The 24,894-nt window shown below is 36.8% G+C and overlaps 1 protein-coding gene across 1 annotated transcript in view; it reads right to left on the reverse strand.

Annotated features, from left to right (window-relative positions):
• The window catches only part of CCDC93 (CCC complex scaffolding subunit CCDC93), a 54,082-nt gene that overhangs the window by 24,001 nt on the left and 5,187 nt on the right, over positions 1-24,894 (reverse strand). The window contains exons 4-12 of the mRNA XM_075710688.1: positions 24,170-24,281; positions 20,043-20,141; positions 18,569-18,625; positions 12,955-13,055; positions 8,635-8,674; positions 7,059-7,151; positions 6,527-6,577; positions 5,347-5,433; positions 603-719 (exon numbers count right to left, since the gene is read on the reverse strand). Coding sequence (XP_075566803.1) covers positions 603-719; positions 5,347-5,433; positions 6,527-6,577; positions 7,059-7,151; positions 8,635-8,674; positions 12,955-13,055; positions 18,569-18,625; positions 20,043-20,141; positions 24,170-24,281 — 757 coding nt within the window. The remainder of the gene's footprint in view (positions 1-602; positions 720-5,346; positions 5,434-6,526; positions 6,578-7,058; positions 7,152-8,634; positions 8,675-12,954; positions 13,056-18,568; positions 18,626-20,042; positions 20,142-24,169; positions 24,282-24,894) is intronic.

A 24,894-nucleotide genomic window follows, 5' to 3' on the forward strand; every position in this document is an offset into this window, starting at 1 on the left:
AAGTACGCTGAAATACAGGAATGATAGTTCTTGCTCTTACTTACAGATAGGAACAGAACATCAGTCACAAATTCAAAAGCCTTTCCCCCCAAACCAAATGTGAAGATGTGAACCAAGCAGTGACTGTGCAAAAACACCTCCAAACAAACGAACAAGCAAAAACCCCACCTTAGTGAGGCAAGATCGCTCATACAAAGGACAGGAAGTAATAAAAAAATCATTTGCAGCATATTTTAGAGTAGCTTTCTAAATTGTTTCTTGAAACTGTGGAAACAGCCCATTCAACACTATAGCTAACAAGTCAAATGGAGATACTCTCTCTGTTTTCCTCCAAGAGGAGTATGTAAAAAAAACAAAAAGCATGTTTTGGTTAGCTAGCCCCCTCCTCACAGACCAGACTATGCAATTTTTTAATGTAAAACCAGCCACGTTATCTTAGTAATAAATGTGCAAGCAAGACATTCAGAGATTCTGAAATGAATGTTCAGAATGACAAATTGCTGGTACAGAAGATAGCTTGAAAATCTTTTCTGGATGGCAAAAACTTTGTGATCAACCACATTTATCAATGTTTTCTTCTTTATTACACACACAATACTTACCTCTTCCAGGAGTTTGGTTTTTTGCAAAATCTGCTTATTCAGAGATGCCACCTTCCTTCTATGTTGTTGGGCAGCTCCAAGCCTTTCTGGTCGCTCCTCAGCAGAAAGCTCAGATTGCTAAAAAAAACCAGTAACAACAGCCTGTTGGACCTCATGCCATCACTTTTTGCTTCTTCAGTAGCTCAGGAAATGCCAAAGTGGGACACACCTGTGATATTCCTTATCACGAACTGTGTCCCACTATCCAACAGAAAGAATGACTTACCGATTTATCTTACATTGAGATAAGGAAGCAGCTGAACAACTCAATTATATCCCAAAGGTAACAGGTAAAGTAAGCTAAAAATAAAAGTCAGGTGCCCTGGGATGGGTGGAAAATACTACAATATACTAGAAAAAAGAAATAATTTTTTTTGCATCAGCATTACAGTTAAACCTGGTAGAGTTCTTAAACAGAAGAAATACAAACATGCAAAAACCACCTTAAGCAGTGGTATTTACTGAACTTGTTGAACCAGAGATGCTCCATACCCAATAAGCAGATCCAGAACTTCCAAAAGCCTTGAACAATTGTGTATTTAGATTCTGAAGTACTGACTTGGATGTATCTTTATGCTGAATGACAATGACATACTCAGTGTGGTAGATACATTTACCACTCTAAGTGGTTTTTTTGTGTGTGTGTGTGTATTATGGACACCAGTCTTTGAAAACTCCTCAATCCAGCATACGTTGCCAAGAAAGTGTCTCATAAATACATAATGAAGACAACAATCTGGATCCAGTCTCCTGTTCTCTCTGAATTGTGAAAGGAAAGCTGCCAGAAACATTCTTTAGCAGGAATAACATTTATAATAGAAGTTGTATATTTGCAGTAGACAAAAGAATGATTAAAAAAATCAGTGATAGCTAGACATCTAAGCGATTGTTTGCCTAATCATTATTTGTACCTCTTGAAAGTCCTCACTTTAATACTTACATCCATCTGTTTTGGCAATTTGCTTCATGCACTCAGACTTCTTTTTCTAGTTAATCCATTTTCCAACATTTTGTTAGAAAACCAGTTAATTTTCAAGTGGTTCAGGTGCTAATTTGCAGAGTCTGTCACAGACTTCAATACTAAGTGCTTTTTGAATACTTAACCAAATGTTGACAGCCACTAGAATGTATAATCAGCAAAAAGGTTACAAAAAGTATGTAAAATACTCCTGACTTGTATTTGCTCCTGGTATCCATTCTACGCAGATGGGTAAGCAAGTCTTCATTAACAGCTTAATTTTAAATGAAAATAATAGGCAAAACCTGTCTCCCTCTTCTCCATTGTCTTTGTTATTCATATGGAAGAGCAGCTTAATGGTTTGTTATACTTTTACATCCACAGCAAGAAAAGACCAATTCTGACATCTTAACCCAACAATTCACGTACTTTCTTTCCATTTGTTAGGAAAGGAAAAATGCCTCTAAGCAATACCTGTAACACTGAACTATTTGACAAATACACACTCAGATTTACTTATCCCTCTCATCGTTTAGTCAAATCACATTCCCTCATCATGTCATGCATTCTAAGACCTCTTCTCACCATACAATTAGCCTATCTAATATGCATAACATGCAAATCAAGAAAACTGGAAATGCAAGAGAAAAAACCATGAGCTTAACCAGTCTGAGACTGATCTTGCAAAAGTAGTAAAAATACATACAGTACAGCTTTGGCATAAAGAAATGGTCATATCTCAAGAAGTGGACTGTTAAAGCGGGCTTTTTGAAAATGGGAAATAACCGTCACTAATACAGAGGTTTCTCCACAAAAATCCTTCTGGTCTGCAAATGAAAAAGCTAGGCTTAAGCCTCGTGCTGTCAAAGTGGGCTAAGGATCTGCTCTGCCATAACACTACAGCTTTAAAGTCACTGAGGAATTTGGTTCTAATTTGTAGAGAAAAATGCATCTTTCAGCACAGAAGGTAGAAAGCACAAATTACAGAAACTTCTTTGCTTTTGACACTATTGTTGTTACCTGGTCTCTTACTAGACTGAAACAGCACTTGCCTTTTGAAGAAAGCTGCATCTGAGCACTACTGTGTCTGACTGTTTAAGATTATTAATTTGGTACTCTATCTCAAACCAAGAACTTCAATTACATATGACAAAAATAGATATGTGGATACATCCCTTCAGCATTTCTGTTAACCCAGTTATCCCCACGACTGACAGGTGTACGTTCCCTGCAACTGCTCAACTGCCCTAAAAAGTTTTAGCCAATTCAAATAAACAAGTTAAGGAATGTTAATAGCCTCATCTTCTATGACAGAATTTAAGTTAAAATGCTGTATTAATTATGCATGAGGATCGCTAATCTATGGCAGCTCAACAACTGCTAGCCAAAATAAATGGCTAATTCTAGACTTTAAGAGCCTGCCTCCCACTGTTCACATGCAAAAGTTTTAAATGGGAAGGAGGAAGACAATATATGCAATTAATGTTATTCTTTCTAATGAGATTCTCTCACACACATTAGTGCTATAAACTTTCCAATAATTAAAGAAAGAGAATTCAATCATTACTCTACAGAACTTCACAACCTTAGGAGGAAAAAAAAAGTCTGTGTACAAAAATACAAACTTTGTAGCAGTAAATAATTTTGTTTATCTCTTCATGTTCAGCCATGCCCTACTAGCAAACAGGCTTCAGAGGTTTAGATCTGTGACTAACTCCGTTATAGTTGCCTCAATTTGAAGTCCACTGTCTGAAGCCCACTGGGGGGAAAAAAGTCTCCAGCCCCGTAACAGTTCAAATCTGTTTTCAGTCAAGTTCCACATACATCTTTAGCAGTCATTTCAATGTAATTTGCCATCATTTTTCCTTGACACTTTCCAGAGACTCAGGAACCCACAGATAAAAATCACTGCACCTCAATTTATGTTTGAGGGTTTCCGCAAACCAAAAAATATAAAAATATCCAACTTAGTAACTTCCTTGAATGACAACTTCTAACCATACTAAGTGGCTGAAATGCTTATTGTATGCTACTTCGACTGACTGTGCAGGGTGCATAGTAACCTCTGATACAGGATTCGAGAAGTCCAAAAACATTCTGAGTCAACTTCAAGACATAAGCAACTTGCAAACAGCATTAAAAACTTTTGAAGAGGATTCTCCTTCAGGCATTTTTGACATTTTTGAAGTGGGTAGCTTTGCGACAGCACTTCTCTAGTTTTAGTCATTCTCTCATTTTACCAGGGAACAAGCTTTTCCTCCTATTCTACTCCTAGCAAAACCACTTGTTACATATGACTATACTTGTAAATTCTCAGAGGAAGAATCCTTCTAACACAGTAAAATCAAAGCTACTTTGACTAACTGGCCTTAGAAACCTGGTGATGAATAGACAGATAAAAGACATGTTAATAGTTTTCTGCCAGGATTTTTAGAAAGTGAGGAATGACACTAGAATCTTCCTTCCCGTTTACCCAGCAAATTAATACAGCAGCAGAAAGGAGGGGCAAATGCAGCAAACCATATTTATTGATCTTTCGCAAAAATGCCATCTTGTAATAAAGGTCCTGGCACATGGCAACATCAGATTTAGAATTTGTTTGCCAGCTATCTTCACTGGGCCTGTGGATTCTATTAAGACTCTGGTAGACAAATAAGCACTGCTGTGTTCTTCAGACGATGTATAGTTACAAAGGGTTAAAACTATTAGAACTATATCCAAGCGTTGCTGAGGCTTCAATAAACTGTTTGATAACATCCTTAATTCTCTTTTCCCAGTGCATGCATGCACACACATGGAAAATTTTTTTTGGTCGCATATAATAGATTTGAAAAGCGATATATTTTTGGTAGGACTTGAATCAGTTCTTACTTTCCAGAGTATTAATCATTGTTCTACTATAATAGTCAAGGTCCTGCTGCCTTCTCTCAGAACAGAAGAAATGTAACATTGAAATATGACCCTTGGGCTTCTGTTCTTCCAATCCTTTATAATAAAGAAAGGCCAAGAATTTGCTATAGACTCTGTTGAGTTATAGGGTTTATCTCCCAAATGGGAAAGCTCGTATGTGTCAACAAAAAGGAAGAAATATGAGAAGACTGTTGGACAAATAAGAGCGACCTATAACTCATATCTGGCAGTGATGTATTGTATGTATTAATTGCTTGAAAAGCCAGATTTTCTTTTCACATTACTGTAAAAACAATCACAGTTGAACACAATAAATGGAGTTAATATACACAGTTAATTGCCTTGACTTCTAAAAGCAACAAAGGTTTGGTTTTGGTGATACTAGCTTCAGAACGAGAGATCCAGGGAGTGACTGATAATTGGAGCCCAATATAAGTAAGATCCCAGTGTCTGAAAATCTGAGTGTAAGAGGCCTGGATTTTTCTCTGGGCAGGCCCGGAGAACTGTATTTCTGGACTTAACACTGAACATTTTAAAATGCATTAAGAGTTTGAATAGGTATCAACCCAGGACCTTCTTTATTCATTAAAACATTTAAGCAAGTGCTTAAACCCAAACTACTCATGAATGCAATTCGGGAATATACGCTGTCACACCAAAAGCTCGTGCGTGTTTAAATCTCACTAAAATACTTTCCTGAATCCTGGTTGTGCTGTTACCCACAGCATATACGACAAAGTGCTGTTTCAAGAGAATCATGGCAATTACATTGGAAGCTTAAGGCCAAAATTAACAAGCTATCAAACATGACTTGGTAAAAGCAGTTAACACCCTTACCTTCTCAGCATATTCCGACACTATTTGCTTGATCTCATGTGACTGGAGTCCAACAATCTGGCCAACTGTGCTTGCTGTCAACTTGCCCTGCAATTGTGTCAAGAAAATGTCTGGAGTTTTGGAACTGTCTGTGCTTTTTACATAGCAATTTCCCCAAGCTCTAATTTTAACAAAAATGTACAAAACCTTTACACTGGCTAAAAATCTCTAATCTTAAAAAAAGACCAAGAAACATTCCACCCCCCAAAAAGAACCCAAACCTTCACTGATGGACGTTTCTCACTTACAACCTTTTAGCAAATAACAGTGGTAATTTGGATTCAGATTTTCAAAAACTTACTTTGAATTGTATTCTGTATACTGATTTTGGCATGCACAGTAATAAAACTCACTTTTAGACCACATTTTGAGCCAAACTGTAACAATGCAGATGTGTGAAAGAATTCACCTTTCAAATTGGATCCATGTACAAAACCAATCTTCAAGTAAAACCGAGTTCTACACTGGATTTCAGTAGAAAGCATGTCAATCAACTTTGAGATTAGACTAATTACTACCTTTTCTTCTGTGAGTCCAGCATAAATAGAAACAATGTTTAACAACTGAATTTCTTCCCAGTCTTCTCACCCAGAAATGAAAATGTAAGCATTTTCAAAATTACTACAGCCTAGAAGTTCTATTATATCAATGACTACAACCAATTAAGAATTTGAAAACAAGATACACATCCAGTATTTTCAGTATCTTACACTAATGGTGGTGTTTATAAATATTTTTCAGTCCTTTGAAAAACACCTTGAAACACATACAATTTTCCTCCACTCTCCCCAGTAAAATGATTACTTCGCTGGGTATCTTCACAAGATGAATAAAGTAAGATCATACTGCATCTTGGGTAGCTGCACCGTGATGTCTTTCCCCTGAAATTCTCCTTGTAGAAACCATTTGAAAGAGGCCCTTATTTATATTGCTTTTATTATTTCAATGCAAATGATTAAGTCATCAGCCTCATAAAAATTACTGTCTTCCTAATTCAGCCATCTTTTCTTGCACTTCCTTCATGAAAATTTAAATGCAAGCACCCCAAGACTTCAGACTCACCATTAACCCAATTTTAGGGATAACTGCCATAACCAACCATAATTTAAACAAAGCTGTCTCAGTTTTAAATGGTGCTTACCTCTTCTGTTGCCATTGCAGCCATTCCAGTCATCAGAGTTCTAATGCGAAGCTAGGGCAAAATATGAGGAGTTACACATAACAATTTATCTTTTATTATTTAACTTATTTCTGCCTAGTGACAGGGACACATGTATACAATTAGTATCATATAGTACATGTATTTTAATGCATGTGATGGGACAATAAGTCTATGAATGTTAAATAAGAGGTGGCTAAAGTTATCATATAAAGGAAAATTCCTTACAACAGTACAGGTTCACTCAGAGTATTCAGCTCCCACACTATCAACCAAAAACTGACCTCTTAAAAATGCTTGGTTTCCAAAACAAATGTTGGATTTTTTGGTATTCAACATCAACAAACATTTAATTTTGTGCATTGATTTCAGGTTCCATATTCTCCTGCATGAAGCAACTCCCACTTCAGCTAAGCATGGAAATTTTCCTTCTTGCAGAGAACAACTGGAAAGTGACAACTGCTGCCCTCCCCCCAAGTTAGTAACATCCATGCCTACTGTGTATATGGCACACCTCTTCAGCAGCCTGAAGGTCGTCTTCATCACAAGGCTCAGCTTTTCCTGCTGCTGCAAGCCCTGGAGGTAGCGCAATTTTTTTATCTTCAGCCTTTGAAATAAAAATTAAGAAAATATTGTATCTAGTTCTAGTAATCTAAACTATTAAGACAGACAACAAGGAGAAAACTGGAATATAGCTGTTCTGTTTTCATGAATACATGTTAGCTACCAGAAGATCCTCACACTCCAATTCATGCCAACTAAGGTATAACCCTCACTGACTTCCTAAGTATTCCAGCTGTTCAAGACAGTGTCTCTGGTTTGCTATGGATACATCTGGCGCAAAGATCTCTTATTCCACAACCTTCTAAGAACTACCAACCTCACAAGACAACTGGCCAGAATATAATGTCTACAATATAGAAGAAAGCTGTTGTTTTTTTTTTTAAAACATAAATAATTTTTTTAAAACTTAATATAATTTAATATTGGTATAACAAACATACAACATAAAAAAGGGGCAAAATTGCCTAGTTCAGCCGGAAGAACTCGTACCACTAAAACAATGAGAACTGGTGACAGACAGACTAAATTTCTAAGTCACTCTATTGCACCACTAACCTGACTACTTAATCTTCCACTCCTGCCCTACTGGCGACTCAACTCACACAACAAACCTGATGATGTTCTAATAGACAACATTCCAAAGTCAGTAAAATTTCTGAAGAAACAAAATGAACTCTATAATCATGACTGTATCCTGGCAGTTACTTTAAGGGGAAAAAGACGTATGCTTAGATTTGGAAACATCTCCATTTATAAAATTTAAATGCTAAATTTGTATGTGAAATACTGAGATAATGAAGAAGGGCAACCTTAATGTACTCAGTGTATTGCTGGGTCCATGACATGCTTAATGCATTTCTTCATTATCTCTGTCTGTAATAAAAGCTTGTAGCTAAAGTAGTATCTGCACTGAAGTAATAAAAATACGAATACTCTGACAAGGACATTTCATGATTCCATAATCATCAAAAGCACAACAAGGATGCTACTTTTCAAGAGGCACTATGATTTATTTATGGCATGGTATCATGTTTCTCTATCATATTCAATAACCTGTTATGTAATAAATGCCTACAAAATTTCTTACCAAGCTGAATGGTTCTTTAAAAAGAAAAGGAAAAAAACTCTTTAATGATCACATCATGGAACACTCAACAACTCAAACAACACTCAACTTAACAGATATTCATTAAACAGACAAGATATATTCATTACCTCACATTAAAAAAGAAAACAAAACAAACAAAACACTCAATCCCCCTTTCTTCTAAGCGAAAAGTGTTTGCAAAATGTGATCTTTGAGTACGATGAAGGAAATGCTTTGAAAAAGGAGACAGTAATCAGTTGCATCTTTCATTGCATGCAGATTTTTAGTTCCAGTTCACCATTTTTAAAAGGTGGTAATAATAGAATTTATAGCTGTTTATTCTGTTGTATTCCTTTAACATCTTACAGTAACCAACACTCCAACAAAACCAATGCAATTCTTCCCACAAGATGAATATTTAAAATTAGTGTATTTTTACCTGTTCTGTTTTCCCTGCTTGTCTGCTAAATCCATATCTCCTAAAAGAACAACAGTAACATGAAAGAAATATTGTTGTTTACAACTTCCACAAATAGATTAAGTTTCTATCAGTTTTCAACCTAAGAAATGCACTAAGAAGGTTAGTTTTGGAATGCTTCAAATAAACTAAATAAGCAGGTACTGCAGCATATTTACAGAATAATTTCAGCTCCATCTACTCCTTCCAAGGAGTAGATTTGCAAGTCTAGACTGTTCATAAAATAGTCATGTGAAGCCATTAAAGGAAAAAGCAATGCTCTCTTTCCATTTGGAAGTTAATCCTCAGCTACTAGCTATTTATTTCTGAATTCTGGAAAGGCCTCAGGAAGTTGTCAGCGCAATCTCTACTCACAAAAAACATTCACATTTGTGTGCTTTGATGAATCTTCTATTTCTTTCTGCAGCATGCTGATCAGAGCTTTAAATATATACTCAAATAGACTTTTTTACTTCTTTTTTTTGAGGGAGAGGAAAAATTGGCTTTTGAGTTACATTGTTAGTTTGGAAATATTATCTTAAAGAAAAAACAGGTAGAAAGACATTTTAGATACGAGTAAACAATCATCTTCAGTATTATGAAGCGCTAAACCCAGCACGTACAGAGACATGTAAAGAAGTGATGTTCCTGATTGACTTAGAGCTAAAACTGTTTAATTCCTTAACTACTGCAGAAGCAGGACTATTTACAAGCCTTTTATGGCGAAAAGTTAAGTGATCCTCAGCAGCAGTATCAGTTGTCACCAGTTCTCCGTTTATTCAACACTCAAGAGGTAAATTCAGTCATATTTTATACAGCGTAACACCAGGTTTTCAAGAACTCCCCAACATTAAGTCCTCTCTACATTTTAAAGCTTAGCAGTACAAAGAATGTGACAGAGCACTACCCTCCCACAGAATATGCATAAAGCTGTACTAGTATAAAAGCATTTGTAATCAGTATTACTATTATTGTGTGTCTGTTCTCACTTTTTGTAGGAGCACAATTTTATTTTCACACAGATAATTGCATCCAAGTAACGGACTGCACCAGAAACAGCAATAACAAAACCTTAAACATCAGTTATATCAACAGAGAACCCAGATGCCTACCAGGCTTAACATTTCACATCTGTTATAGGAACTGACTTTGTATTTTGCTGAAAACCAATTGATAATATGCAAAGATGTGGCGATGAAAGCCCTTAGCTGAAACAGATTATGCAACTGTGTGGAAAGATGCTCACTGGCATCACTGCTCTCAAGCCAGACTCCACCCTACCACATTCAAGCTCATCCGTGATAATCTTTAAGCTGGAGGCCACAGGATCAAAAAACAATTTAGAATATGGCACTGTCACTGGCTGTATCTGAATAATGCTGCATTTGGCATCAGGACATTGCAAGACCCTATACTATTTGTTGGACTAAGAAAATTAGCTTTTATCATTAGTGTGCTACGAAAGGAGCCATTTCTATGATAACCAAGGGGCACTTAAAAGGAAAAAAAAATCCTCTACTCACGATTTTCTATGACTGCCATGTACATGCAGTAAAAGAATGAAAGATTCACTTTAACTATTTGAATTCTAAAAACATTCAACTCTACTCCTAAATCTACCAAAAATTTACTATTTGCCTTTTTCAGCAGTGTTGTAGTTCCCCTAACATTGTTGGAAGAGTGGACAGTAATCCCTACTGGCCCCACAGATTTCTGTATGTATCTGAGTCCTTGTGTTCTTCTTATTTTATTACTAGGTTCACAGCAGACATATTAGCATCCTCTTTAAGAGTTTCCTTGTCTACTAAAACACATGAACCAGACATTTGTGGGGCTCACTACTGTCATTTTCTCAGACATTCTTTATTTTTGCACCATATCAGAAATATTTTTCTGGCCCAGCGTTTTATGCTTTGAGAATCCATTATGAAAGCATTACCAAAACACATTCAAATCTTGCAACTATCCTAATTTTCTCCCACTTCCATTCAAGTCATGTTAAGCTTTTCACACCAAATAACTAACTGTATTTGTCTTCTAGTAAGTACTGTCCTTCATTCATATCGCAAATTTAAATAATCAGTCCAGCAAGTCTTCTGTCACACTCCATGCCCTTCAAACACCAAATACCTCTTCTGCATTTGTTCTTCTGCTAGGACTCTGCAACATCATCAAGATCATCTCAACAAATACTGTCTTGAAGAGGTATTTTCCTTCCCCAAATTCCCAAGTTCTTGGTCATCTTTCTTATTAATCCCAAATCACTCCTCATTATCTATGTACTGATGCACACTATACAACAGAAGAGCAGTTCCCTTGTATCTTCAATGCCTCCTACTTTTCTGTTCTTACTTCCTCTCTCTGTACCTAAAACTTTCTCTGTCATCCCTTTTTGGTTTTTTTTTTATATTAAAGATTTATCTGTTTTTCCAGCAGAAATGAGCTTTACTTAGGTCTCAACTGTTCCACAGTACCTAAAGCTAAAACAATTTGAGGATCTATAGAAAACATCTATTTTATTTCATTTTTCAAGGTATATACTGATTTCTAGTTTTGTCTTTTTTTTAAAAAAACAACTAAAATTACTCTAGAAAAATCATACACAAAAATTCCCTTAAACAGCATAAACTATTTTATACTCCTTTTATTTATTGCGAGATGTCTATTGACACCAGTATGTAGTAATGACACTGAAACAGCACAAGAAACTATAAATAGGCAGGAGTACACCACTTTGTTTTTCCATACAAGCTCTTTGGATTCCCACTGTGAGCACTGATGGGGTATCAATAACCTGAACTAAACCTAAAGATTTCAGCACGCCTTCCCCTGACGAGTCAGGGAACAAATCCACATGCCAAGTAGAATAATCCCTGACACTGTCACCAACTTGCAAATTCTATTTTCACTGGGGAGGGAAGAATTGGACTCTAAAATGGATGAGGTAAATCAAGCCTAACTCCTTACTAGCATTAGAAAAATAGTAAGATTCATTCAAGACTACAGCCCACAGAATTTGTGAATGCTAACTGTGTTAATAAAACTAGCTGTTTAACATATATTGACATATATATATGAACATATATAGGCACTGTATATCCTTGTATATCCTTGCATATCCTTGTAGTTCTCTCTGTTTTGAATGGATTAAGCTCATTAGAGCAGCCAGTCATCTTAGGCTTTTAAATCAGCTTGCTATACTTCAGATAACTGCACTGAACTCCACTGGTGGCAGAAGGAGAGGAAAAGTTCTACAGTTAACCAATTCTATATAAAGTTTATGCAACGTCAGAAGACCTCTGCTGAGTAACAGGACACCCAGATGTCTCCCAGTAGTTTCATTCCATTAGGAACACACAGAGGATTTCATCCCACTTTAATGGAAAGTAAGCTGAAAGATGTGAATTTATCCATGCTGCCCTCACAAAATACCATGAATGAAAGGGGAAGAATATAAGCAGCCTCCAACCAGCACACTTGCCGATTTCAACCGTGTATCAAGACAAATGTGCAAAAAGGGTAAAAAGGAAGGTACTCAAAATAATGAGACCAAAAAAAAAAAAAAAAAGCCCCACCACTATGGCTTTGGGGGAGAAGAAACTACAGAAGATGCAAAAAAGAATTCAATGTCATTTGCACTCATTAAGAGCTCAAACAGCAGAGCAGCTGTCCATATCACTAAACTATGAAAAGAAAACTGGAAAAAGAAACTAGAAACCAAAACACTGTAACATTATTTTTATCTGTTTGGAGAGCTCTCAGTAAACCAGGGGGACTTCCAAAAGTAAGGGCTAAGTGCAAACCTTGGTAACTTCGTCTCCATATGGAAGTTTGCAGAAAGTAAGAAGACAAAGCACTAAACCATGATTCAGCCTCCTGATGTAGCAACCACATTAGAACTACAAAAAGAAGCAGTAACAGCCTCAGCTCCTTTTTTCCCCACTTTCCAGGGATTGCTTGCAAAGATGCAATATTGATGGACAGACACTACCTAGAAGCATCATGAACTTAAGCCATATTTATGAAGCCAAGAACAAGTATGTTAAAAAAACATACCCTACTAGCAGCGTAAAGTCAGAACGTGGGCTCCCATTGTACAAAACACTGTTCACGCATGAGGACTGTCCAGTCCCCAGAGCATTTACAGGGTAAGCAAACAAAATCTGAAACCAAACAGGAGTAAATCTGAAACAGTTTGATTCTCAAGCAGTAGAAAAAAACCCTCACAATCCAAATTTTATATGGAATGCATCCAAATACACACAATACAAAAGCCACAGACAATTAAATAAAGCCTTTCACCTGCCATATTCCAGAAGCGTAGCATGAACCTTTGATTCTTCATCTAGCAGTTCTTCAGCTCCTTTCTGACGTTTATATTTTCTCTGGGGTTTGTAAACCTCCTGTAAGACAGTGAACGGATTCAGAGTTTGTAAAAGGCTTTTCTAAAATAAATAAAGAATTGTTATCTAGAGTGATATATACCACTGTTTGCTTTCCAAGTCAAGATGCTTACCCAAATAAACATCCTTCACTTTCTCTTTTTGGAATTACATGATAAAATCTTACTGAATTTACTTCTAAACAATTTGCTATAGGACCTGTCTTTCCAGGATTAAAAAAAAAATTTAAATGGGTATTTAACAAACATGATTTCTTTAACCATCTCCTCCATCATGTTTGAAAGAAGAGTCAAAAATAACACAATCAACATCTATTAAAAAAAAGGCCCTCTGATTTAGCTGATAATGCCAGTGTCTAGAATTGCTACCTCCTTTGCGAGTTAATTCTATTTTTAATCTCTTATTGGATAATTAAATGTAATTATTATCTATTGGTCATCACAGGTTACAATGGAATTAAAGCAGATCTTATTGCAGTTTAAGGAACAAAAATATCTGAAGAAGTTTGGTACTAAAATCATTTGATCTCATGCTATCCCAGTGTGATCCTATAGCTGGACAACAGCCCATCAAATAAAACAAGGATTCGTAAGTACTATTTTGTGCTGACAGAGTTACTTCCAATTTAGAAACAAAATGGAAACAAAAGGACAGAGCTGCTATCCTGACTGTTAAAACAGACACAACTGTTATAGCATTGTAAATCTGGCCTATATTAAAGTACATTTTTTCTTCCTCTTTCCACATAGATCAACTATGCCACTATAGAAGTCTATATAACAACATTAGAAAAATTATTCTGCCTCAAGCACAAACAAAACAAAATCAAAAAAACAAACTAAAGAAAAAATAATGAGATCCTCAGCTTCCCCCAAATTAGAAACTGGAACCAAAATAACATTTACTTTGACTGGAATTATTTTTGCTGTTTGTTTGGTGAAAGATTAGGGTGCAGCGAGTCTGTAATGCAACATTTTTGTTGCTGGAACAATGATTTTGAAGTTAATTAAAGTTTAGTATTTAGTGCTATCCTGCTAGCAAGGATACCAAAAAAAGAAAAAAAAACAAACAAACAAACAAGAACCTGTGATCCTGAAGGCATTTTTTTTACTCCAATTGATATTTTTTAAAAAGCCCCCCCCAATCAGTTAGATGATATTTTCTCTTCTCCTTTTTCTGAAATGAAACTCCAGCCCTCATCACAGCAAAGAAAAACTTCATCATCACCACCAAATAATCAGCATCAAAAAGGAACAGCCCCCTCTTCTGGTCTGTTTTACACTCATATCTTTTAAATCCTTTGAGGGCCAGGCTCAGAATTCTTAGAACAAATACATTACAAAAGCAAAAGTTGAAATCAAAGCTTGGACATTCCATGTATACATTGTAACTTCAGAAAATCCTATTCACATGCAACAAAAGATTCAATGCAAGAAGTTGCAAAGATTCTAAAAGAAGATAAAAAAGGAAGATTATTTTTTGCTTGATTTGACTTTTCATACAACACAAACTATTATTTTCAACAAGCAATTCCTGCACCGTAACACTGAAAAAGGTTGAAAGCTATTTCAGCAAAGACATATAATCCCAAAACAGACATTTCAAACAAGTGCAAATAGACACTATTCCTTGACAAGTTTCTCCTGAATTTGTCAGTTACCCTTTGCAATTTTCACTTCATCTCTAATCTGAATTTCTGCCATCTTGGTTTCCACCTATTAAATCTTGCTACATTTTTGTCTGTCACACGAAAAAGCTTTTTATGATCAAGAATCTCCCACAAAATGTACTTTCATACTTACAGAAAAGCAATGTAAGTCATAAAAGTAATTTTAGCTTTTATGGTAGCATTCTATATTATACCTGTGCTACATAAAGTGTAGGCATCATACCATAAACATTAGCCTTGGCATCAGATAATTCATTAGCTGAACAAGACCACTGCAAGATAATCTCAATTCACTAGATAGTCACCTTTCAGCAGCAGTTCTTATTCCAATAACCATTACTGATATTTAATATTCCCTTTTCTAACCTTTAGGCCTGATTGTGACCATAAATCTCATTATATTGTCCCCTTGAGAAGAGCACGGTAGGTCCTCAGACCAGAGTTATAATAATGAATTCAGACAACAGACTGATCTTTCACACTTGCTGCGCCTCTTTTAGGAAAGTGGATTTCTCTTCCAGTTCCAATGAATAATGATTTAAAGGTGACCTGTGACATAGCCTTCATCTAATAGCTGCCTTCTTCTTCCAGGTTCCTATGGGTAGGTAGGAAAGCTTGTGCACTTTCTCCCCTGAAAATTCACTCTGCATGTTCTTCTAGACTGCACTCATGCCTTCATGCCTTAAGAGATCTCATGAGCTAATCTTCCATGAAGATCGGGTGCCAGCTGTAGAGGACATAATCCTGACAGAGCTCATATATTTAAGGAAGAGGTGTTTGTCTAATGATGCCCTGAGCAGTGATGAACAAATGTCAAAACTTTACCTACCATGAAGATGCACCTAAAAACTAGAGATCTGTGATGCAGAGGGGAAGACAGAATACATCTGTATCAACCCTGCAGAGATATTCAGAGATATTTAGACAGGCTAGCTGAATAGTGCAAAACACTATCAAACTTTTAAGACTATACCTGTTTTCCTTGCTTTCCATTATCTGTTTCATTCTTGGACCCTAAATATGGAACTACTCTCTCAGCTGCAGAAGCAGACACATGCATATCTGATTCCAGGACCGTGACCTATGAATTTTAAAGTAACAGCTCTAATATAGCGGGCAAATGAAAACCAATTCACTGGCTTCAACCAGCAAAGAAACACCTGATCTGGCATATATATACCTGCTTCACCTTTGCCATGTCATTGTCTTCGAGCCGTAAAAATCAATTTCAGAAAACATGCAGGTAGATATGTAAACAAAACTCAACCAAGCAATATGGGACTTTGGACAAGGCATGGACTTGAATGGACCTGACATTTACTAGGTAACTGCTCACTGAAAGTAGATTGCTTTCCTTCTTTTCAGACAAGTTCTCCCAAATAAATGGATTAATGAAACAGAATAAACTTAAAAAAACAAATTATTAGAAGATAAAAACTAAGCCTTGAAATCACCTCTGTTCCTCAGCAACCAAAGGGATCCCTCCATCACTGTTCATCAACTATCTTCTGGGTTTTTTTAAATTACACTAAAAATTTTAGGTACTGGTGTCTCATAACAGCATTGTTACTACTCTGCTTCTGTCTCTTCAGCGACAAGGTTAGCATCAGCCACTTGGATACAGAACCTTTAGTGCTACTTAAAGACAATGCACATAGAAAATGGACATACTTGAAACACTTGAAAAATTAGGACAATTGTTCTGAAAATTCAAAATAAGCAGAAGCTCAATGAATTTCAAGTGCTACTTGATGCAACACACATTTGGAATTTGCTTTCTTTCATGGGTTTGCATTCTATCTCAATTTAACGGGTTATACCAGTACACAAATGTACTAGCGTGCCCCGCCCCCCCCCCAATGTAAGCAATAACCAGCAGTGAGGGTCATGATGGCTGCATCCAGCTTATGCTGGACTTTGGGGACGTATGGCAACACAGAGCAGGGACCCAGGTGTCTTGCTGGTATGCAAATATGGCTATAAGTCAATCATCTCAGTCCTTAAATAGTGGACAGCCCAGGGCCCATCGAGCCCTCCTGCACAGCAGTGGGCTGCACTCCAGGATCTCCACTTGAGTAGAGACACCTCTCAAGGTTACTCCTTGAGGTTGAGAGAATCCTTATCGCGTCAGATCCTCAGTAAGTGACTAACAGCATGCTAAACTTTGAAATTCTACCTAAGTGATATAAAGGATATATAATCCTTGAGACATAAACCGTTGACCAAGTCTGGGACTAGGACTGGATCCGGACGCACCTAGACTCCTCTCCAAGAAGGAGTTTAGAAAGCAAGGGGGTCCTTTCTGAACCTCATGACTCAACAGGAGGGTCTCCCTGACAGTTTCATCTGACCCTGTCCTCTATGCAGTAAATAATCAAGTGTACCTTGGCATCGAATCTTATTAAGCCACTGTCACATTTGTCATTGAACCTTGCTAACTCACTGCTCTATATCAATAAAATATATTGTTGCTTCTCTCTTACAAGTGCAGTGCACTCTCACTCCATCCGCAACAACAAACAAAACAATACTACCCATTTACAAGGGGAGATAACTTGTAAAATGGAAAACAGATCTCACTGGAAAGGAAAGTATTGCTGGTTGGAGTAAAAGACTCATTGTAAGTCTGCTAATAATTAAAAAAACCCCAACCAAACCATTGGGAACAACAGTTAGAGACTGTAATTGAAATTTTCAAAGCAAGAGTAATTATTCAAATAGATTAATAACGGATTTGCATTGGTCATCACCTGGAGAATTCCATAGTGATGATCTTCTATAAACATACACTGTAATTCAACCACATATATTAGGCTCAGCAGCACTCAGGTCGTTAATATGGAAAACCACCTCCAAAACATGACAGAAGAGTAAGATGACTTGTCTGGTCTGTTATACAAGCTATCATATAACTCGTTATCCTTGCACTTAACACCTCTATCCATGGATGAAGAGTTTAGGGTGTCTGGCTAGAGCTACCCGAAATAGCACTGATTTTCTCGGAAGAGTGGGGTTTCGCCATCTTCTGAAGAGCCTTGGAAGTGTCCCATTCAAAGCATACCCAGATTTCTCATCCCTTCTCAAATGCTGGCCTGTGAGCAAAGCGTTGGAGTCAGAAATGGTGAATTGACAGTCACAAGCGAACAGGGAAATTAGAAAGAAAGCAATGACAGAAACTCAGGTTGCTAGCTAGGCATCTGAATTCAGGTATGAGACAGTGATACAGCCTATGTATTTTACATGTCACTCCTTGTAGCATTCATGAACAAGCTTTCAAAAAATAAAACCAAACAGTTTATCCAAGAATTAGAAGATCTGCACCTGAAGAGGGAGAATACAAGTGATACCACCTTTCCCAAACAACATGTGCTACTGGAAGAAAACATTTCCTAAGTAGCATGTGTATTTTCATTGCTAATTACAAGAAGTAAAAAAGACAAGTTATGAAAGGCAGACATTTAAATTGAGGAGATCATTGCCATTTTGATTAATTTCAAGATAAACAGTCCAACTGCTGATAGCTGCAAACAAACACTTGGTCTGCTGATGGTTTAATAGTCTGTAAGCCACCTTGTGACTTTTGTTTGATAGCGTGGAACTCCACGCTCTCTGTACATGCAGTTGACATGGTTTATCTACTTGTACAGTGCACACCTAAAAGGTTTTCAATCAGATATGTTGGCATTTGAGATCTGTTCTAAGAATGAAGCTCAACATGTAACTTAATTGGGGCCTTATCATGAGAAAACCCAAGATTGGCTGCATTCTGTTTAACAGAATTAACCACCACCATTTCATTACTAAAACCACTTGCTTCTTGACCATAAAAATCTAACATACTTACAAAGATATCAGTAACAGTTTTGATAGCCTTCTCTTTTCTTTGCATAAATTCATCATCCTGCAAGACATTAATAGAGGTGATTAAAAATACCAGGAATGGAGATTAAACCTCAACTGTTGTAATGAGTTTAGCAAAGTTGTCAAATAGTTTCTAATTGAACTGCCCAATTATTTAGTGAAATGTTAGCGATTTCCTGTAACACTGAAAAGTATTTGCTTCTCTCATCAGATAGGTAGGTAGGTCTTTAAAACTGTATCCAGATCAGCAGTCTTTCTGCTCTCTGCTTATACAGCACCTGACACAAATGCAATCCCAGCCCACTACTGGGATCTCCAATCGTTACTACACTACAAAGAAATGAAGTTGGGATGGGCTTAATGCAGAAAAGAGAAGTTTCTCCTACTGTTATTTCAGTTTCTAAGCATTAAAAACAATCACAAAAAAAACCCCAAACCCAAAACAACAAAACAAAATCCAAACCACCTCAAGCTAATAAAATCTGGCTGTCTTTCCCAATACTAGGGACATCTACCTTTAATGCTGTTACTGAATTAGAGGCAAACTTGGGTTCAAGGTTTTAAATATGGAATTGCCTTGGGATATGCATGAACAGAACTGATGGCTCTGCACTATAGGCACAACTCCAAGTTCATTCCAGCTCTCCTCCTACACCAAGGAACCTTCATATTATTACTGCAGCATAGGAAGAAAGGATCACAACACTGTTCTAAGCACATAACTTTAAAGTAGGGCAGCATTTGGCTATTATCAGAAGGAGAAGGAATATGATCAAGGTATCTCAAACAGTGCAAAATTACTGTTACCACTACACTTCTAGATAAAACTGCACCTCTCACTCCTCTGGCAACCATATTTTACAGAGACAAATATATTTCCTTTTAACCCAAACCTGTCCCTCTCTGTCTTTCCCCAAGTTCAGTTTCTGAATGAAGTTTTTTAGGAATACAGTTTTCAAGAACAAATCTGGGGGTCTGGATACAGGGAGACAAAAGCTGACTTAGAGCACTCTAAAACAAAACCCAAGTTATAGAGCCTTAACAGCATATCAATCCTCATTTAGCGAGAGCAGCTTCTCCACAGCGCACCAGGTGTTCTCGAACACATTTCAAGCAATGTAGCTCCAGTCACATGGTTTGCCTGGATACACTGCACAGAGCTCTATATCCACTCCAGAAGCGAGCTACCTGGCAAGCCAGACTGACAGAGAAGTACCACATATTGCAGAAAAACTAAGGCAACTATTAAGCAAAAGTTAACCAGTATCAATGAACTCTCTGTCATAATAATGTTTTAATTTTCTTCCCAGCTGAATTTCTGCATGGAGTCCTCTAGGACCAATTAATAAAATGATAGCAAAGGCAACTCTGGTATATTGTGCTGATTTCAGCTCTGTGAAGCTGGTACTGCACCTGAGCATTTGACATAACAGAAACAAGAACGGGCTTGATCTTACCTCCGGTAGTCTATGAGTTTTTTGAAACTGTGATATAGAGTAAGAACGGATATAGTCTCCCATTTCTTCCCTTGTTTCTATTGCACGTTTTACCAGCCACTGTGGGGGGAAAAAGTTTGTATCAGTGGAATAACAGCAGCAAACACTAGACTACTCCATAATTATTTTTATACATGATAAAAACTAAAAGCACATTTTAAGCACACAAACAAGAACATTTATTGGCAAACATGGTAACTCAGGGACCTACTCTTAAAAAAAAGATTCAGCATTAGCTATTTTATAAACTTCACATTTGCTCTTCTTCTATATACTAAAAACCTCACGAGCAATCAGATAATGCATAAGCTAAGAAACCACATGGCTTTTCTTATAATCAGTGTTTTACATATAAAACCCTAAATATTCTTCATCCTGTTGAACCATACAAACCTCAATGAGCCATACTGTTCATACTAGAGTGGGATTCAACAGTCCAAAGAAGATCAAACTGCCTTCCCTTATAAGCTCCTTGGAGCAGAGCCTGGTACCCCAAAAAACCCACTTTTCTGAATATTATTTGTAAATAGTGTATTGCAAAATTAGTTATTTTGTTGCATGACTTCCCCTTTATTTAGCTTGCACTGGAACTTCTCATATACTGAACTGCTTTTACATTCTAATTAATTTCTTATAGTAAGTATGGAAAGAAAATTCTATCGCAAATCTCAACTATTAGGAATTCTTAGTTGACAAATCATTTATAAACAAAAACATGTGAAATCTTCACAAGCATAAGCAAAGTGCATTGAAATTTTGCCAATATGAATTTCTGTAATCCAAAAAAATGGATCTTCAATAAAGTAATTCCAAAAAGGAAAATGAAGAGCATCTGTGGAACAGAAATGGATGTGGGCCACTTTAAACATTATTCTTTTAGCTCTCATCTGTAAGGAGGGAAAAAAAACCCAAAAACCATTCCCCCCACCCCCAAAACCTTAAGTGCCCTCCTAAAAATCTGAGTGGCATAAACCCTACATCCTAGCACAAGAAATCTACTAACGCTAAAAATACGTTTTACCAAAGTACTTTTCACCACACGAAGTAGTTATATTATCTATAGTACTCTTTGTTGTTATTTGTTTAATAACATTATGTTATCAAAATACAGAATAACACATAATATAGAAAAATACACTAGTTCACAAAACAAAGGAATGTTAATTTTCTGGCTTTCTGTTTTCAAATATTCCATGGGATACCCTGCACACCTCACAACTCACCAGACCAAAAGCTCAGCTGTACCAGCCAGCACAACATACATCCTATTCTACGCTCAAAAGCCCTCAAAACTCTACTGTACTCTAAAAGCTATCAATGTTGTCCTTCTATTGAGCAGACCATACTGAATAAATAATAAATCCCTCAGTTCTAGGAAGTGTTGGATTTACAGCACATACGCAAAAATGTGATTATACTCTGCATGCATACGGTTCATCCCTCTCTGCTCCAAAGAAGCCCTTGGGAGCATACTTAAAAACAAACAGATAGTCCAGGTGGCTTTTATACAGTCTGTGGGTTATGGTATAGTCATCCTTCCACAAAGCAAGCTTGAGCTGTTCACAGCACCCACCGCTATGGGTTGGAGGAGACGGGCTGGAACTCGGCTGGAATTTGAAGCAATTAGAAGTTGAACAGAAAATGTTCTGGGCCCTCAGTGCCAGGACCCCAACACTGAACCTGTCCCATATCATTAGTCCATTACACTCTGACAGAAGATACCACTTGGCACACGACCTCATCTCATTAATCTTGGCTGTACCCCAGGTTGAAGCCATTACAGCTAGGTTATATGCATTTCTATCACATTTTCCTACCACAGATCACTTACTGTTTTCAAAACCTACAGTTCCGCTGTGAAAAGACACATCTTCAAGCCTATGAAGTGTTCAAGAACCACCACATGCACGGGCATAAGAAAAAAGATGACTTCTGACATTTATACGACCACACAAAAAGCCACAAGAGATTGAAGTACATTTTAAATAGTGTTGGAGAAGATAAATCTTGTGGGCTGTTGACAGCCTGTGCAGGAGGTCACATAAGAGATCAGATCAATCTTGGGATCCAAGTTTGAACCAGAAACAGTTTTCTGTGCTATAACCATGAACCCCTGGAAAGTGAGGGGAAGATGATGACAACAAGAGAGATGAAAATGCAGACTATTAATTACAAAGCACATCTCAACACAAGATTGTGTACATACTTTTCTCTGTGAACATAAGCAGAATTTACTAGGAAGAACAGCACTGTTTCTGCCCACTGGAAATTTTTTTTAGTCTTTTTATTTTTTTTTTTTAAGTTCTGCTACAGTCTATGGCAGTGAGCCAACTCAATCTGATTTCTTCCTGTAGGGAAGGATTCATCTAAATTCCTCCTGTCCAGTTCACCAGAGTAGCTTGCAGAGTGCAAGAGCTATTGGGACACAATGCCAGGTGGAAGAAAGAGTTTCTGTATTATTTGGAGACTGATTTGAGATTTACAGATACCAAATGAAATCTTGAATTTAACAGGGCACTGAGTGAAGTGTCATTATTACGTAATTCCTACATGCGATGGTGTGGTCAGCTTATTATAACTCTTGCATGGTCTTTTTCAGGATACAGTATACTGGTACACCAACAAAAGTTTTCTTGAAAGCCTATCTTGGTTGGGACAAAATGAGGAACCAACAGTCTCTGGAGCAGGCAGAACTTCACAGGGACCTGATATAAAGCCACACATTCTAAAAAATATCCTCTACATACAAAAACCTAAGCTTGTAAAGAAGGACTTCTTCACCAAGTATGGGTTAGATATACCACCTACTGGCCAGCTACTAATACTGAGAATCACTGCTCTCAGAGAAATCTAGAAGCTGATTTCCTCCCTACTTAGAATTAATGTTTCTCCTTTCCAGAGGTAATATCCCAAATCAGGATTTTGGATAAAGCAGGTCAATAGTTTATGTTCTCGCTTTAGGAGAGGAATTATTTTTCCTGTGGGAGAAGTCTTGTATTTGATAAATGCAACCATTCATTATCATCATCATCATTATCATCAAGTGACCAGGGCAAGAAATTAATCTGGGTTGGGATTTTTTTTTTTTTTTGGTAGGAAAATGACAAGTTTAGAAGTAAAAACTCATATTAACAAGACACAAACTTTCCACCTTAAGCAGCATGAGCACAGCTTGAAAGCTGTGTAACAGTAGCACACACCACATAACTTTCTGTGGGGAGTGCAGTTAAGTGTAGTTTTCCTCAGGAGCCCCCTGCTAGAAGATAACAAGAAAGAGACAACAGGAAGTTTTCCCCACTTCTTACAAACTGGAATTCAAATTAAATTCTTACTTGCTAAATTCTTTCACAGGCAGGCGGTAAGGAGATATTTAATGAAAAACAAGCTTGCTTAACAGTCTTCATTTTCCCTATTTATCAAAGAGACATTTCCATGTGCAGAGGAAAGTAAAATCAAAAAATGATAATGACATACCAAGGATTCTCAAGATACCACACATAACTGGAACACACCACGTGTTAGCTTAAACCTTAATAAAATGGAGGACTATGAGCATGCACATGGTCAGTTAGCGTTGCTCAACACCACCACAGCGACGGGGTCACCTGTCAGAGCAATTTTTCCACCCATACAGTTTTTAAGTGATACAAATGAAGGATGAATTATGCTTAAATAAACAATCCCAACTGGCTTTCACCTTATTCATATCCTTTTGATCAAGTGACTATCTGCATAGCTTATTCCATAAGCTTAAACACAGACTGTGCGGTATTTGTTCTATTTCTTAGTCTGGCAAAGCAGATTATCAGATTCCGAAACAAGCATAAACTTTAGTTTCTTTAAGCAGACATTCCACAAAAGGCAGTTGGTTTTGTGTTTTTCTTAAATGTGGATCAAGCAATACTTAACAATTCTATCATCCACAATATTGCTCAATTCTTTATAAACATTTGTTAAAACTACTTCTCTCTGATTATTCATTCCGAAGTTAAATAAGAACCAGATAATAAAACAGATCTTTGTTAAAACTTTTATGCAAGTTTTATGGCCTTTTTCAGCAAAGTATCGATACATGACAACATTATTACCTGTACAACAGGAAATATATGAATGAAATCCAGTCCCTGGATCTGATGTGGTTCCAAACGATGAGGACACTTCATTTTTGGTAATACTGACACAATTTTTTCAGTTAAGGCACTATTATAAAACAACAAACACACATAGGTATATATGCTGCAGTTTTCTTTTGTAAATTACATATTATTTTTGCAAACACAGTTAGTAGTTAGACGGTTCCTTGTAGTGGCTTCCATTGTACACAGCTGTGAAAAGCAATCAAACTTTCATCTACAAAATAGCTTTTACATTGTACTATATGTATTATTATTCTGTGAAGAGGTGATTAAACCCCTTTTGCAGGCTCCCAGCTTGTGATTTCATTTATAGTATTGCACACAAAATTTTAAGATCTGCATGTCTGGCCAGATGAAATGCCCACGTAAGATACATCTACAAACACCTCTGCATATTATAATATATACACACATGAAGAAACACTAGCTTTAAGAATAGTTACACTAAGTAAAAGATACGCACTCCAAGTCCAGAATCAAATGTAAGGATTTAAAAATTTGTTTAGCAGAACTCCCAAAATATATCTTGACATTACTGCTGAAACTTTATGAGTTTAAGTACGTATTACACCTAAAAGCTAAATACACAGTATACTTCACATGGTTTTGAAGGGAGTAAAACTGAATTTGCTGGCAATCATCTCGTTCTACAGCTCAGGTAAGAGCTGGTAAAGTGA

The sequence above is a fragment of the Pelecanus crispus genome, chromosome 5 (assembly GCF_030463565.1).
Source record: "Pelecanus crispus isolate bPelCri1 chromosome 5, bPelCri1.pri, whole genome shotgun sequence".
Lineage (NCBI taxonomy): Eukaryota > Metazoa > Chordata > Aves > Pelecaniformes > Pelecanidae > Pelecanus > Pelecanus crispus.